Below are 17,658 nucleotides of genomic sequence, written 5' to 3' on the forward strand. Positions count from 1 at the left end.
AAGTTTCGACCTTATGTGACACAGTGACTCTAACTTCAAGTGAGCAGTGTGTCCACCCTTGTTATCTGTGGCCCTTCATAGGCTATTTATAAACTATATCTAGGGGATTTGAACCCCTCATCCAAGACACTGTAGTTCACAAGTCCCTTTTTCAGATGATTCTTTATGGCTGACTGGTGAGGAATTTAGCTGAGAGGTCACTGTTACTGTTAAGAGTAACAACGTGAAGTGTTGTCGGTTTATTGTGCTTTCCTCTGTGTGTCTGTGCACTTTTTTCTCTATTGTTGTGTCATCATTGAATGCTTGTTTAGCTTAGATATTATAAAAAATAATAAGCCAGAAATTTCTTATCTTTATATAGCTCACATTTCCCACTGTTTGCTCAAAGTTTAATCTCCTGTTTACTTAGCCATAAAATCATGAACCATCAATGGACATCAGAAATAAAAACATAAATCATTGACAATAGCTTATATATTTGCACATTTCATAATTCATAATTGTCCAATAAGGGATTAATAAAGTACATCAATCAATCAATCAATCATCTATCTATAAATGTAGATATATCGTGTATTACAATATAAATTACAAGTCTATTATAATGATATATGGTAATATCTATGATCAATATTTATGTAATTTGAATACATAATTCTTAAGATAATAATCCAAAAGTTGGAGGCTTGGGGAAAGTGCGTAAGAGGAGAGGGGGCTGCTACGTGCTGACGTCACACGCCGCGTTGGCTCGCATGCAGTGGAGAAAAAGTTTTCGGACCCCCTCCCCTGTGTGTTTTTGTTGGGGGAAAAGTAGTCGGTGGTCCGGGTCGTGTGACTGTAGCGTGTCCCCCCTCGGTACCAGGGGGCCTGCGGAGTGTTCGGCTCGGTGAAGACGGACCGACATCGAGCTTTTCCCGGCCGAGTTTCTCCGTTTTTTTTAAACCGCTGCAACAACCTCCTCCGGCTTTCGGACCGAGGAAAGAAAAAAAAGAAAGCCCCAGTGGCCATCATCGTTTCACCTCTGCCGTCTCGTTAGCCGCCGAGCTAGCTAGCGAGCTAACCCCGCAACAAAGTGGTCACCGCCGCCTCGCCTCTCCGGGTCTCTCGCCTGGTTTTTTACTTGCGGTGACTTCCAGCGTCTGGGAAGGGGAAGGTGAGGGGGGAGAGAGAGAAAGGGCAACCGCAGCGATGGCGGAAACCAAAATCATTTATCACATCGACGAGGAGGAGACGCCGTATTTGGTGAAGATCCCCATCGCTGCCGAGAATATCACTTTGCTGGATTTTAAGCAGGTCCTGAACAAGCCCAACTACAAATTCTTCTTCAAGTCCATGGACCAGGACTTCGGGTGAGCAGCACTGGTTTTAAACCCCCAGCCTGTGGGGTGTGCATGCAAAATGAAGGCTGGGAAAAGTTAGTGCAGATGCGTGGGACAAAAGTTTGGGAACAAGCCCTTAGAATGTGTAGGAGCTCTTTAACTGTGCCCAAACAATGCTTAGGTTGCAAAATGATGGCGGATAAAAGTTCATATTTGGTACAGATGCATGTGACAAAAGTTGGGAAATGATACTTTAGAATGTGCCATACTTATCACAATAGAAGTTCTTTAACTTGGCCTAACTACAAACTAGCCATGCCAGTGGTTTGGATGAAAACGAGGGATTATAAAAGTTCATATTTGCTACAGATGTATGTGACAAAAGTTTGGAAACAATCCCTGTCATAATGGGCCATTTTATTTCTGAATAGAAGCTTGACTCATAACTATGGGTGCTTAGTGGTTTGCATGTAAACTGGTGGCTGATAAAAGATCATATTTGGCCCAGATGCATGTGACAAAAGTTTGAAAACAATACTTTATAATGTGCCATTCTTTTCACAATAAAAGTTCTTTAACTTGGCCTAACTATAAACCAAGCATGCCAGGGGTTTGTATTAAAAACGAGGGATTATTAAAGCTCATGTTTAGTACAGATACATGAAAACAATCCCTAGAGTAGAAACTTTTAATTTAACCCGAATGTAAACTAAGAATACTTGTGGTTTTCATGCAAAATGAGGGCTAATAAACAAGATATAGAAGAACACCTTTCTATTACATGTCACAACAACACGTTATGACTAAAAACTAGTCTTGCTAGTGGTTTGCAAAGAAAAAGAGGGCTGATAAAACCTGGTGGAAATCCAGTAAACGCCTGATATCTAGTACAGATGCATATGAAAAAGTTGGATAACAGTCCACTAAAATGGGCTATTATTTTCCTAACTGAAGCCCATTTAAAAGCCAACAAGAAATCTATCTTTAATGAAATCCTGGGTTTTACTTGTCAAAAACTCACTGCAATCCTATCTTGGGACCGGCTGTTGTGTATTTGTCACAGGTAATAACTTATACCAGGGACACTGAACTTGAATGAAGTCTCCCCAGTCCCCATTGACCAAAAACACACCCCTAATCACAAACAGCTACGTTCTAATCACTGCCGATGAATATGCTGAGTGCTTCTATAAATACCGAGGGTATTTAGGCCGGGGACATTTCTCAGAAAACATCATCATTACAATGGGAGGCATTCCCTGTCCCTGCTCTCTTTCTTCGCCCTAATCCTCATCCCTCCCTCCCTCCCTCCTTCAGTCCATCATCTTGTGAAATCCTTTCCTTTCTCTCAGGACTGAAGCCAGGGTTTTGTCTCCCCCTCTTTAACACTTTGGCCTGCTAGCCATCCTTTGATTCCCTGGCTTCCTCCCTCCACTCCCCCCCCCCCCCCTTTCTCCTCCAGAAAGAGCTGTCTCCTCTCTCCTCTATCAATTAATCTTTTTTTTTTACTTGTGTTGCTGCTGTGCATTTTTCCTTCAGAGGAATGCATGTTGGTGGTTTATTCACCCAGTTAGACCCTCAGGGCTTCTTTAAAAGGCATTGTAGTCTACAATGAGCATTACGCCTGGGCTCTTTGCCTCTCTTTCCTCTTTGGATGGCACCGTGGAAACCTGTGCCAAGCTGAGCAGCAATATCAACTCTGCAACACGGAGATGAAATGGACGAGAGGCTTTTTCACCAGGCCTTGTCCGAGCTGCCTGGCCAGGGCTGCCCCACATATGGGGATCATTTCGGTCTTAATGGCAGCATCATTAATAACTGACTTGTAGAGATGTCTGTTTCAGAAAAGCTATTTCAAGTGACTTTTAAAATACTTACCATCTGACTGTGGGTTATATAAAATGATTGAACATGGGATTAACAGCCATTTTGATCGAGTAAACATACAGTTTATCGAATGAAGTGAGCTGCATCATGATGCATGATGCTCGCCCAGACCACTACGCTATGTTACAACATCACTATTGGCTATGGGGATTTGTTTTTTGGCATCTGCCATATATCTGGCGAGTTTCAGACTCTGTGACTATAATAGAAAATGTAACTAAACATGTGTAGGCCCAAAGACGAGATCTCTGTAGCCTATACTGAGCATTTTTGGATGATTAGTTTTGCTCCAACGTCATTTGGAAACTTAAACAAGTTATTGTCTGAATAATTGCAGAATTATTGCGTTGATGAGGTTTCTATCATGCAGAAGACACAAATTTGGAAGAACACAAAAATATAAGGATGACAAAGAGGTGTGGTACCTGGAGAAGATGCAGACGAAAGTGTCAAATTGGGCTGTAAACCAAGCACGCTACTTATGCATCATTCCAAGCATCTAACTCAAATAATCTCCTCCGGTGTTTGTTCATATGTTCAGGGCAAAGTCCAGAGAATGTCTGAAACTGACATAACATGCGAAACTGGAGGAATACAAATACCTCAGGATTAAAATGAGATGTTATGTGCTGAGAAGGAGCTGACAAAGATGTCAACATGGAAAGATAATAGAACTCTAGAGGTTTTGGAGATAAGGACTGACGCCAGTGTTGATGAGCTGTAAACAGAACATTCTTCCCACAATTTGCTCCAGTTCAATGTTGTTCTATGGATGGTCAATGTTTCTGAACATTATAACCTTCTTGAAGATTTGATTCAGACTACATTACTTTGACTAGGTTTACACAATTGACTGACAACTGCGTAAAACTGTGATGCTAATATCTGCAACCGTTACGAGGCGTCTAATGGTCTCAATCATTCAAACTTGACTAGCCCCACCACAGTCACCAGTGTCATTTCCTATCGAATTTGGAGCCTGTCCCTGTGTAACTGGACGTTATTACGTTAAGACTCTGCTCGGCCCGAAAGTGAGCACAGCACGTCAGTGTTTTTCCAAAGGCAAAAATGTCCACATCTCAAAAGAGCCTCTCGTGCCAAACTCTGTCCACAGAGCGAGTTAAAGTCTTTCAATGCGAACATGGCAGAACATTTCCCATTTTAGTTTTTTGTCTTTAGATCGCACAGCCTCATATCTCAAGCTCTCATTTGAATATAACTCCAGCTGAGTTCAGATGAAAACGTTTCAAACATAGCTCTGAGTCAGCTGTCCAATCAAAGCAGGGACGTTTTCTCTCTCTCTCTCTCTCTCTCTCTCTCCCCCCCCGCCTCTTCTTCTCCGACCCAGGAGAGGAGTGTGTAATAGTGTATGTTTTCATTTGCCCTGGTACGAGGCCAGCTGTCGAGCAGAGCTGTGTGTGTGGCAGTGGGGGGTGGGGGGGGGGGTAGCAGATCAGCACCAATGCTGGGAACCAGGGGCTGGACAGAGGCCATTTGCTGGGTTTCTTGGGTTGTCCACGGGGAGAAGGAAGAAGAGAAGGAGTGGGCTGGTCTTCACTAGAAGTTATTGGATATTCAGCTGGGTTCCTTTGGCTGGCGGGGGTGGGGTGGGGGGGGGGGGGGGGGCGCTCAGCGAGTTGTTTCACTAAGATTAATTGTAAGAAATGAGATGCGGTGGTGGGTGTGAGGAATTTAATGGTATCAAGGGAACTGGGGAGAAGGGAAGGGAAGTGTGTGTGTGTGTGTGTGTGTGGTGGTGGGGGGGGGGGGGGGGGGGGTGGTAAAGGTTTTAGCAAACCCAACTGGACTCAGCGTATTCCAGGGCTCCTTGTGCATTGTTTGAGGTATTTCAGAGTGTGCGTGAAATAATCATCTGCGGTCACTTGTTTGTTTGGATGGCCGAGGAATGAAGACAATTACACTCTCAGGAGAAGAATGTTGCATGTGTTCATCCGCCGTGGAGGTGCAGTCTCTCGCGGCGTATGAGGAGGAGGGGGAGAATATTTGTTTGCTAGCTTAACATTCAGTAGCCGTACACGCTGCTCTGAAACCTCCACAGCAGCTCCGATCCGGTGCCCACAACAATCTGGCCGTATGCTAACACTCGCCCACAAAACCCAGCTCTCAGCAGCTGCTTACGAAAGCCGAGTGGAGCTTGACCAAGTCTCACACGCAGGAAAGGGAGGTTGTCAGATGAAGCTGGGAAAACAAAGCTTTTCAAGGTTTTCTGGAGAAGTCTCATGCCTCTCAGCGGAACCCGTACCCGGCCCCTGTCCAGACAAACTTCTCTGACAATATATTGGCAGACTGCTAGGGGGGGGGGATAACACAGCTGAAGCCCAATGTTTGTCTATCTGACAAACATGGAGGAATATGGAGGAGGGAGCTACCTTTAAGGAGCTTGGTCCCACGTAGAGCCCGGATTATGTTTGCTTACATATTTAGTGACCAGGTTGTGTAATTTGCACGGAGGCATAGAAGCAGTAAAAGTGTGTTTATTTAGCTTGTCGCAGAGAGGGAAGAAATCTCATTACGTCTCTCACATTCCAGAGGAAGCAAATCGGTTTAATTTTTTCTTATGTTTGATATTGGCTCCGCTGAGTCATGGCTTCAGGGGCGTGGGTGGTCTTATGGTAATAATATCCGAGTATAATCCCAGTCATGTAATTGTACATTCATAACTAAGAGATGTTGTGTTAATGATGCTGATCAAAGCTAAATGAGTGAAAGGTTGTTGTTTTTGTTTACAACACAGTACGTAGTAAAAGGCAGAAAAGTACAAATGATTAGTTAAACAAAACCAAGATACCGGTGTAATAAGAAAGTACGACAAAACACATATGCACACAACAATCCAAATTGTTCCTGAGTTTTTTGCTTTTGTGTTATATGTGACATACTGATCATTTATAGCCACTTTATCCACACTCTAAAAAGAAAATCTCAAATAAGTCTGGTATTTGATTTAATATCAGCCGTTTACATTTTATGTGACGTGTCAGCAATGTAAACCATTTAAGTCTCCTGCAGTTTTACCTTTTTCTTTATGACTACACTAAATCCAAGGTACAGTTTCCCCTCCTTCATTCCTCCGTTCTGCTGTACCATGCCAAAAGGTTCATACGTCCTAAACCTCGCTCTGTCTCTGTTTTTTCAGGGTGGTGAAAGAAGAGATTTCTGATGACAGTGCCAAGTTGCCATGTTTCAACGGCAGAGTGGTATCATGGGTAAGAAATAATAAACCTGTTGCATATTTCTCATACAAGGGGGAATGGGAGCTTTCTAGATTTCACTGGTGACCATTGTTCTACACAGGCCTTTTTTCCCAGCCGAGGTTTTGACTTGTCACCGTAGGAAAGACCCTGATGTTCCTGATAACATTAAAGATGTTTGTATTCTATTCAACAGTCCAAATAATGTGATGTAAATTGGGTAACCGGTGTTTTCCCCAGTGTGATACATCAAAATGACTTCTGTAAAAAAAGGCCTATTCAGAAATGACTTAATTTCAACCAATACCTACGAATGTTTGTCTGAAAATGTCAAGCCTTTGTTTCAAATGACAGTCAACATTATGAGCCACAGGCTGTTTTCACAAACCACTTTGCCATTTCCTGTGCATTCTCTCAGACGAATGCTCTCGTCTAATGAGCAGCAATAAAATGGGACTAATTAAAGTTCAGACTTCGGTCAGGGAATTAACATAATTGCATATCGTGTTGCAGCCTCAGTGTTTTGTTGTGCAGGCTCACGTCAGGAAAAGTATTTGATAAAGAACGTGTTTGGAAAAATCTTTTGGAAAGAGTTTGAAACCTGAAACAGACTAGAGAGACGAGAGAAAACATCTATGAGAAAGTTCTGTAGCCAATAGCAAACACTGTCCGTTCCTCATCATCTGAGTCTTTCATCGTGCTCCTGTTTAGTTCCCTCCCGTGTTTAATATGCTTTCATTGCAGTTTCTCTGTCTGTCTGTTTGCAGGATTACACAAACACTACCCCACCCTTCCACATAGTTTCTAGTAAATCCGCTCTCTCGTTTTTCACATAATCCTGCAGACAGAAATACAAACGAAAGGAGCCAGAGGAAAACATTTACAAATAAGGAAAACATTTTAATGTTTATGGACAGACAATTGTGTTGTTGTTGATTTGCAGTGAAGCTATTCTCAATCACAATAGTTCCAAGTTGTATGCTCATCCATTTGTTATGCATTGAAGGCTCGTTTTAAGCCACGTTTGTTTTTTGTGCGATGTGTGTTTCTCTCATTGCGATAATCAATACTCCAGCATGCGAGCTCCGAGCACCGCTGCTTGTTACAGTACAGTGACCTGCCAGGTACGGTTTTCATACTTTCCATTTCTGGAGTTGTTGTACCCCACCCAGCAGGTTACATCTAAACGCGAGACAAAAACATGGGGACTTGGCCCAGATAGGCAGGTTTGAGTCCAAAGCATCTGTTAAGTGCATAAGAATGAGGGAAGGTATTTAAAAGGAGAGGCGAACAAAGCTGGGAGACCAGGGGGACTGATATGTGATCTGCACGCCGAGGCGGCCGGAGGGATCCCAGAAGACGAGTGTTTGGCTGTCACGTAGCCATTAGTGGGGAGGGAGAGAGCTGTGAGGGACTCGGGAAAGCAGGGCTGAGCTTCAGTCTGCGAAGGTTGATGGTTTCCATTTGGTTGAATTGTTTTGACAGGTAATGCTAAGCTTGTTTATACAAAGTCTGTGAAAGCACAAAACTTCCAAAAACATAGAAAGTACAGTGTAATAACGCAGGCGTTCCAAAGTGCTCTGCAGTGATTTGTTGATGCATGGATTTTTACAACATTTCCATTTCCCTTATTTTAGTCGATCATTTTAACTCAGTCGATTATTTTTGGATTCTGTGTGATTTCTCAGCCTAATTGTTACTGAGTGTGACTCTGTATGTGTGTGCACGTTTGTGGGCACTTTTGTTGTATAATGGAGAGAGACAGGTTAAGTGTAGGATAGCGTTTCGGTATGCCCTCGAGACGTCCAGCTGAAAAGAGTGCAGTGTTTGTGTGTCAAAGTAATTGACATCTTAGCCGTTTCCCCTCCCTGTACCCTCGACCTCCTTCCCACTCCTCCTTTCATTCCTCTGAATTTCTCACCCTTTCTCCTCGCTGTCCTCAGTTTGTGCCGCTTTGCTTTCTCCACGTCCATCCTTTCCTTTTTGCTCTCTACTTTTCACCCTGTCTCTCTTTTACTTTTTTTTGTTTTGTCTTTCTTTTTCAGTTGGTATCTTCCGACACTCCGGCAGCAGAGCCTCCAGTGGCAGTGGTCCCCCCTGTGGAAACGACTACCCAGCCATCGCCCCCTCCTCCGCCCCTACCTCCCCCACCTGTAGAGAGGACAGGGGGCATCGGGGATTCCAGACCGCCCTCCTTCCAGTAAGCATTACACAAAATACTCGTTTCAGGCACTTCCTGTCCTGTACAATTACCCAGAGAGGAGTATCACAAGGCTAAACTCCTTTTCAAAACCTGAAAACGTACTTAACATACACCCATGCTTCTCACATAGCTGTAATGTCAGTACTGTATCATTTACCTGAATATCTCATCCACTCTCGTAATCGGGTTACCATGAGAATAAAAAGAAAACTGCAGCTCATTTGAACCCGATCTTAGCTGGGGCCGCCCTTGTTATTATGACCAGCTCAACTACCAGCTCATTCAAAACACTTAACACCAACAGTCGGATTGAAAAAATATTCTCACACATAGTTAATTATTTTACATGTGAAAAAGGATTCCTGGATCCGCACCAAAGTTTTACGGGATCTTACCTCCAGTATCTTAATCCGTCCACTCATTTTTGCATAATCCTGCCAACTAGCTAACAGACAAACAAAACTAATACGTAACCTCCCTACTGTAATTTCAGCATGGCCTGTTAAGTCCAAAACAAACTCATTAATTACTTTTTACCACAGCTCTAAGTTCCTCCTGAAACCATGTTGTCTGGAGCTCATAACGTTTGGTTTAGGGGTCGTTGGGAGTTCGCACACATCAGTGCAACATCTCATTAAGGCCCAGTCCCCCTCAATCACTTACATTGGACCAGTCTGTCTCCTTTGGCTTCAGGAGATTGGCCTGTTCCAATTTCAAATCAAACTATGTATTTTTAACGTCACTAAATCTGTGGTTTGCAGCTGCTGGAGAATTAACCCCAGTAGTTATAGCCTATAGTGGAAAGTTTAATATAATTCTATTAATTACAGGGTCTGCGAATGGCTGATGATGTAAAGCCTTAAAGTTTTTCTTAGCTCGCTGTCCTCATGAACAAACTCTGTCTACCTGTGAAATTAGCTTAATTGTTGGTGTGTGCATGTTACTGAGGTCTGATGTCCCAAGTGGCTCTACTGGGACATTTGCTTGGTGCTATACTCGTATTGGCTTCTTACCAGTTGTGGATGGGAAACATTGAAGATCTACTCACTCTAGTGGATTTCTGCACATTACAACAGACTGCAGACATTTTAAATAAAAATCAGTCAAACATTGATGCAGAATGCCGAGTTTGTCTTTACGAGATACAACAAACAATTTGTCCCTGCTGCTTTTGTCTGATGTGTGACTTCAAGCTAAATATTTGATTTTGATGTTTCCAGTTCAACTGGTACTTGACAGCATTAGGAGGAGATTAAATCACACACAGCTGTAGAAATGAAAAAGATGACGGGTCTCAGATTTATTTTCATTGTGGTCGGCGATGTAATAACGAGTCTGGGCGACATCATAACTCCACCAAACCAGCACAAATACCCACTTTATGTCCTCATCATTAAAATCACTCCAAGTCAAAACTGAACTTGATCTTTATGGTCTTCATACATGAAGCCGTGCTCACACTTGACAGGTTAATAAGCAGTCAGTCATCTGATCTGTTCTGGTTCAGCCACAAGAGGCCAACGTTTCAGTGTCAGACCATCTCTGAATTCCATGTAATTTGATCTCGTAGTGTCAGACCTTATAGTTTAACAAGAACTGCACTGAAGTGAAAAGTGAAACTGGAATCACATTGTCTCTAAAACTAAGGGTTTTATCACAACACTTGACTGTTTTTGCAAAGTGTTAAAGAAACAACACACCTGAATCGCTGAGGCAACATGTTGTACTGTGGATTATGCAGAAAGCGTTTGAAGTACTCCAAAGTTAAAAGGCTATATTGGTTGTTGTTTGCTCTAATTCCAACTGTGCTCCTGTTTCTGCTTTCCCAGTCCCAACGCCACCGGCAGCGTGGAGACTTTGGACGACCAGACCGAAACTGAGTCTGTAGTTTCTTTTAGGAGAGAGAGGCCTCGCCACAGAGAGGGCATGGAGCAACACGGTGAGAATCAAAAAATGAAATGTAATGTAATCACAACATAACAGTGCAAATGAAAAATGCTGCTTTAGGAAAGAGCTCCAATCAAGATCTGGCCTGCTCCCAACATCCAAACACTGAATAGATTGAGATTTAATCATGGAATGTCGAGAAGCAAAGAATGCTTAGAAAAATATTGACTCCAGAAACATGAAATTTCACGGTGTGTATCTTCCCTGCTTGTGTGTGGGGCTGCTCCTGTGGTGTCCCAGGGCCTCGTTTGAATGGCCAGAGTCGTCTGGAGCGCCATCTGGCAGGGTACGAGAGCTCCAGCACGGTGATGAGCAGCGAGCTGGAAACAACCAGCTTCTGTGACTCTGAGGACGACGACACCATGAGCAGGTGAGAGGACGGTTCACTGAGAAAGAAGAGATGCAGGTTTCACTGAGGAATTCAATCTCGAAGTTGTTTTTAAGTTTAATTCAGGAGATTTGATCTGAATGATGTTTCTGTAAGTTGTTGTCCATCTTAAAGTCTGCTGAGAGGACACCACTTAACTTTGAACTTTGCATACATTATTTTCTCTGTGCATCCATGTGACAAGTTGAAAAACACAATTTTTTTTATCAATGTCTGCCTGTAATAAAAAAAACTTGGTGGCAAAATGGATCTGATGTATTTACACTCTTGTGTCTCCAGTTTAAAACCCTCTGGTAGCCAGTTGGGCTTGTTTTCACGTGTGTTCTTATTCTATCTAACTGCTCACGAATCCCCAGTTAACCTCCTCGTTGTCTTACTGGGTTTCACACACAAATAGCAACACAAAAGGGGAGACGGAAACACGGCTATAAAAACTTTTACATCTGACCTCCACCCTCCTGTTGACCCTTGAACTTGTAGGTTCAGCAGTGCAACAGAGCAGAGCACAGCCTCCAGGCTTCTCAAGCGGCACCGTCGACGCAGGAAACAGCGCCCTCCACGCCTGGAGAGGGTATGTACTTAAGCCTGACATTTTTCTCATGTTTTATGGGGGGTGGGGGGTTAAGTCTAAATGTATTTGTGTGACTGCCCCCTGCTGTTCCACACTGAAGCAGGAATTCTTAGAGGGGGAGATTTCTAAAAGATTGCTGTCATATGTATGTCAGTGAATTTGTAAGCAGATTTCATGGTTTAATTTTCTGTCTTTCATCTCCAGGCCTCTTCCTTCAGCAGCGTGACAGACTCCACCATGTCCCTGAACATCATCACCGTCACTCTCAACATGGGTCTGTGAACTCCTCTTCTATTCTTGAGTGTTTATAGGAAGTTACTTTGCCAAATATTTAACTTTTTAGTTAAACAACTTTGACTTTCTTTTTGACAAATGTGAGCATAGCCTTGACATTATTTTAATTTCTTAAAAATGTAGAGAAGTACAACTTCTTGGGCATCAGCATTGTGGGGCAGAGCAATGAAAGAGGTGACGGAGGCATCTACATTGGCTCCATCATGAAGGGAGGAGCGGTGGCTGCAGACGGACGCATTGAACCTGGTGACATGCTGCTGCAGGTGAGTGTGACTCGGGCTTAACATATAATGAAATCATATTTTGTTAAAACGTCACTAAGGAACACAAGCAAGTCCAGTCGCCTTTGTACAGATTCTGTCTGTTTTTAAATACAAACTAGAGACCAACCTGCACTGGGTTCACACCAGCCATCGTTCTGATCTCAACTACACGTGCAATCATGACCGCATCTTGAAAACAAGTCCTAAAAACTGCCTCTGTGGTAGATCCTGCTACTTAAGTTATCTCCTGGACCACATTTTCCCTTAATGAGACACACAAACAAACACACGAGGGGAAAGCAGCACCAGCTGCCCTGTTGTGACTGGTAAATATTAAGTTAGTGTGTTGGAGTAAAATCTTTTTCTTGTTCTTTTTCTCGTTCTTTTTCTCAAGGTGAACGACATTAACTTTGAAAACATGAGTAACGACGATGCGGTACGAGTGCTGAGAGAGATTGTACACAAGCCCGGGTGAGTCTACTGCCCTCCTATATCGAACGTGATAAGATCAACATTATGGTGAACAGATTTTTAACTTGGAGGACTTTGTATTCCTTTCCAGACCCATCATCCTCACAGTGGCTAAGTGCTGGGACCCCTCTCCTCAGGGCTACTTCACTCTGCCTCGCAGTGAGTCCCACTCTGCCTCACACACAGTTTATCTGTTATTGGTGTCAGTGAGGTTCTAAATCTCTTTTCTACCCGTCTAGATGAACCGATCCGACCCATCGACCCAGCAGCGTGGGTCAGCCATTCTGTGGCTATGACCGGGGCCTACCCTCCCTACCCAGGCAGCTCCTCCCTCAGCACCATCACTTCCTCCTCCTCCGTCACTGAGACTGAACGTGAGAGCCTCTTTCAGTGTTCGTCTCCCTTCCTGTGCGCGCTGTAACCGACCCCTCCTCTTTATTCTCAGCTCTTTCACATCCATAGAACCTTCTCATAAAACTGTATCCAATGCTAAACCGTGCCAAGTTCCTTTGTCGGCCTGTCGTGGTTTCGGCTTGAGTGATGGTCGTTATTGTAAAGTATCTTTTTTCCTCTTACTGTTTGTCTTCCATCTTTCTCGTGTAATGACATTGGCACAGGACTCGTCTTTCACATCTGTTTTCCAAACTTTTCCGCCGACGCCGCTTGAATGTGATAAATGATGTCTCCTGCTTTTGATCTTCTCTTCAAAGTTCCGCTCCTCGCCGCCTTGTTTTGACCCAGTTTCGTCTCTCCCATCGTTCCTTCATTTATTCTTGCACATGTGCACTTATTCCTCTTCAGATTTCCTAAAGTACTCCTCCCTTTCTTCCTCTAGGTTTTGACGACTTCAACTTATCACTACACTCTGACATGGCGTCGGTTGCGAAGGCCATGGCCTCCCCGGAGTCTGGTCTGGAGGTCCGGGACCGCATGTGGCTAAAGATCACCATCCCCAATGCTTTCCTCGGTAAGACCAAAAAAAAGAATGGGCGAGGGAACCTGGGCAAAAAGAGAGGACATTAACTTCCCGAACACTCTGTGCTTCGAGGAATTTTACAGGGCAGCCATTATGTTCAAAGAATTAAAGCCGTGTGACTTGTGGGAGAGAAAAAAAAAACAACTCAAGAACTAATGTGAGCGCCTGTTGTGACTGAAAACATCTGTTAAATTGGAATCACCTGCGACATAATCACAAGAAGTAATTACATGAACCACAATTGCAACATTTCGTTTTTTGGAGAGGTTTTGAGTTGTAGCCATGTCTGATTTTACATTTATTTTTATTAAAGTTATAATCCAGCAGCTTATACTTGCTCAGACAGGCAGATCAGATATTTTCTTTGAGAATGTCAGAGGCGTTAACTCAGCTGCTCATTTGGAGACTCCAGTTTGTTTTGTCTGTACAATTTTAATGATGCCAAATTCTCTTTGAAGGTGTTGCATGGTTACCGACTTTACACACAAAGTATCATGGGAACAACAGACTCAATCTGCCGCCCAGTGCATTGAGATAATACTGTTTTTACTGCAATAAAAACAGCCTGAGGGGGTTGTGTTTCATATTTTTGTTATGCTATCCTAGATTTGATCACACAAATCTGATTTGTACTGCTACTTATTAACTGAGTAGAACAGATTTTTTGGATCCCTTGGATGTTGCTCTCTGTTGCTGAACTTGTGCTGCACTACACATAAAGTACAGGATAACCCCCCCTTTTTATCGAACTCTGCTGTTTGGTAGTGGGCTGCTTGAGATTGGGATGTCACAATACCAAAAATTTAGTAGTAGTTAAGATAACAATACCATAAAATATCCACAATTATCGATATCCAATTTGATACCATGTGAAAAAACAAAACAATAGATCCCATTTACTTCAGCAAACACTCACTATTTGAAGATACAAAAAACAACAGTGCCTATGTAGCCTTCAAGTTATAAATACAAAGAAAAGTGGCACTGTGTAAAGTATTATAGTATTTCAATTCCAAATATATTTTAGGAGGGTAAGCACCTTCACAAATCATCCATGAATGTAAGAGCGGCCCGTCCAGAAAGTGCACTGACCACAGTTTAACACTAGAGGGCGCCCAGCACTAATACTCTGTCATCAATTATGTGTAATACATTTTTTAACTCCTTTGGGATGAGTAAACTTCTCATCTTCTCTACCTTGTCTCTGCGTCCGCAAGGCTCAGACGTGGTGGAGTGGCTGTTCCATCACATCGAGGGATTCCAGGACCGCCGTGAAGCCAGGAAGTACGCCAGCAACCTCCTGAAGGCCGGCTTCATTCGACACACCGTCAACAAGATCACCTTCTCTGAACAGTGCTACTACGTGTTCGGAGACCTGAGCGACTGTGAGAACTGTGAGTTTCAATCTGCTGAGTGTTGGTCGTTATTCACATTTTGCACACCGGCTTATTGAGGCCACACTGGCTGTTGCAATGTCACAATCTTGTGACATTTTGGTTATGGAATGATTACAATTTTATTTTGTCACAAAAACGAATACAAATTAGTATAATTTATTCTCATTTATCAATTTCCTCCCTTTCGTTTCCCACCCAGACATGGCCAATCTGTCGCTGAACGACAATGATGGCTCCAGCGGGGCCTCGGACCAGGACACTTTGGCCCCCTTGCCCCTCCCTGGGGCCTCCCCGTGGCCCATGATGCACACCTTCCCCTATCAGCCCTACCCCACACATCCCTACTCGAGCCAGCCGCCTCCCTACCACGAGCTCACCAGCTACAGCTACGCCCCCGGCAGCACCGGCAGCCAGCACAGTGAAGGTGAGAACAGTCTGTGATCAGCCGAGACGCATGTCGTGTTCTCTGATCGCCTTCTCTGATCACATATCTGAAGTTCCTGTTTTAAAAGCACTGCAACTGCGTAATGTCCTCTGTGGTTCTTGATGGTATCAGGATTATTTATAAAATACACTGTTGAGTTTCATTTGTAAAGTTGTAGGATCAAGTCTTTTTGGACCCATACTGGGAACTAAAAGTCAGGATATCTAGACTTTTATTGCCTTTCTATCGTTAAATGTTGAATCTGTCTTTTAAGTGTCCCCCAACTTTGTGGAACTGCAGTATTAAATAGCAAGAGTACCATTTATAAACCATTCACAAGCCAATTGTTGAAAGAAACCCAGAAGAACAAAGGATAAGTGGATTTTGTGGAAAAGATAATGTTCAGTTTGGGGCTTTTTGCTGTTTAGCACATAATCTTTAAGTAAAGGATTGTTAAGTTTCTACCATTGACGCTGTTTTAAACAGTATTTTCTTTCTAAAGCACTTTTTCTGTTTGACCGCAGGGAGCCGAAGCAGTGGATCGAATAGAAGCGAGAGCGAGCGACGACGTAACAATAAAGGTCCCGGCAGCACTGTGGGTGGAGGGGAGAAATCTCCCTCCGGCGTTGTAGGAGAAGGGGGCGGGGCCGACTCGCGCTCAGGCAGCGGCAGCGAATCAGAGTACTCCACCCGCAGCAGCCTGCGGCGAGGCCACAGTGCTGCACCCAGTGAGCACAGCCACGCCTCCTCCCAGCGCTCACATCATCACCGTATCCCCCAACCCCCCCACATGTCTCCATACCCGCCGGGCATCATGCCCTACAACCCCATGATGGTGATGATGGTGCCGCAGCATCCGCACGCGGCCATGGCAGCCGCTCACGGTCTCCCTCACCCGCAGCAAATGCCCACAGCCATGCTCCAAGGTTTACCTCTGCCCCCTTCCTCCACTCCGGGGGGACCTCCCGGCGCCCCGCCCACCCGTGACCTCGGCTCGGTACCGCCAGAGCTGACGGCATCACGCCAGTCATTCCATCTGGCCATGGGCAACCCCAGCGAGTTCTTTGTGGATGTCATGTAGTCACCAGTGTGTGTTAAGTGACAATTCATGTGAAGTTAATTTGCGGTTCCCACTTGTTTTTGACGCGGATCTGGTGGTAACCTGTTGAGCAAGTTCCTATTGGATGAGGGGCGCTTGTTACACAATTGGTTAAAACAGGGTTTAACATTGACAAAATAACTATGACAATATTAGAGTATAATTAATGGTCGGACTAGATTCATTCACAACGTCCAGTCTCATTAAAAATCATGAAATAACTCCTACATCCACAAAGACCAGTTTTGAATCCCTTTAATGAGCTTGTTGGTGTAAACTCTCAATAAAGTTTTCCAGTGCCTGCCAGAGCTGCTTAGCACTCTGCTTATTTCAAATCCAAATATATTTTAGGAGGGTGAGCACCTTCACAAATCAGCCATGAATGTCAGAGCGGCCCATCCAGGAAGCGCACAGACCACAGTTTAACACTAGAGGGCGCCCATCACACCGTGTACTTGAAAAGGATTCAATCCTGTACATAGATCTGGATCATATTCGCCAGAGTTGTTGGTGGCACCGGAGTTTATCAAGTGCCTTACTCATCTTCACACTCCCAAGTACATAGAAACAACTCCTTGTTCCAGCATTGTTTGACAATGAACTCTCTGTATATATCTACTACTCCAATGTAAATGCAATAATACAGAACAGCAAGCTCTAATGTGAAAATAAAAATAGGTCCAAATATGTCAGGTGAACTTGTGTTTAGTAATCACTGTCTAGGCCTAGTCTTCAAATAAACATGTATTGTGAGGAGAGCGATGGTTTGTGGTCTGGGACTGTCGAGGCGTTACGGTACTAGTCAATGGAGATGAGATACTGAAAGCGGTACTTCTTGATTACATACAGTGTACATCTTAAGTAACTGTGATCCAAATGCCCCCGGCTCCTCGTGCTTATTTTTATGTTACTGACTTGCATTATTCGCCTATTTCATTTTTTGTATGAGTGACTATATAAATCATTTTTAACCCAACTATTAAGGTGCTAAATGAAGAGTCAACATTTGAGAAAAAAGAAAGGATGACATTTTGACAGTGTCACATTGTTTGATTTCATATTGCCACCTCTGTTTGTGTATTTGAGAATAAATTTGATACTCGCACTCTGGTCGGACTTCAGTTTGTAAGAAATATTAACCTCTCAAAAAGCAAGAAACATGTAAACAAAATTGTTGGTTATCAAGGACTTTGGCGGTTGGCTGTTG

At 43.6% G+C, this 17,658-nt stretch overlaps 1 protein-coding gene across 1 annotated transcript; it reads left to right on the forward strand.

The window, feature by feature from the left end:
* The first annotated feature begins 758 nt into the window (after positions 1 to 758).
* Positions 759 to 17,556, forward strand: dvl2 (dishevelled segment polarity protein 2). The gene is made up of 15 exons (XM_062384149.1): positions 759 to 1,349; positions 6,364 to 6,433; positions 8,464 to 8,618; positions 10,451 to 10,560; positions 10,809 to 10,938; positions 11,437 to 11,527; positions 11,732 to 11,801; positions 11,945 to 12,084; positions 12,479 to 12,555; positions 12,647 to 12,714; positions 12,795 to 12,929; positions 13,391 to 13,522; positions 14,749 to 14,925; positions 15,128 to 15,352; positions 15,877 to 17,556. The coding sequence occupies exons 1-15, from the start codon at positions 1,189 to 1,191 to the stop codon at positions 16,431 to 16,433; spliced, it is 2,298 nt and encodes a 765-aa protein (XP_062240133.1). The 5' UTR covers positions 759 to 1,188; the 3' UTR covers positions 16,434 to 17,556.
* The last annotated feature ends 102 nt before the right edge of the window (positions 17,557 to 17,658 follow it).

This window comes from Platichthys flesus, chromosome 24 (assembly GCF_949316205.1).
Source record: "Platichthys flesus chromosome 24, fPlaFle2.1, whole genome shotgun sequence".
NCBI lineage: Eukaryota > Metazoa > Chordata > Actinopteri > Pleuronectiformes > Pleuronectidae > Platichthys > Platichthys flesus.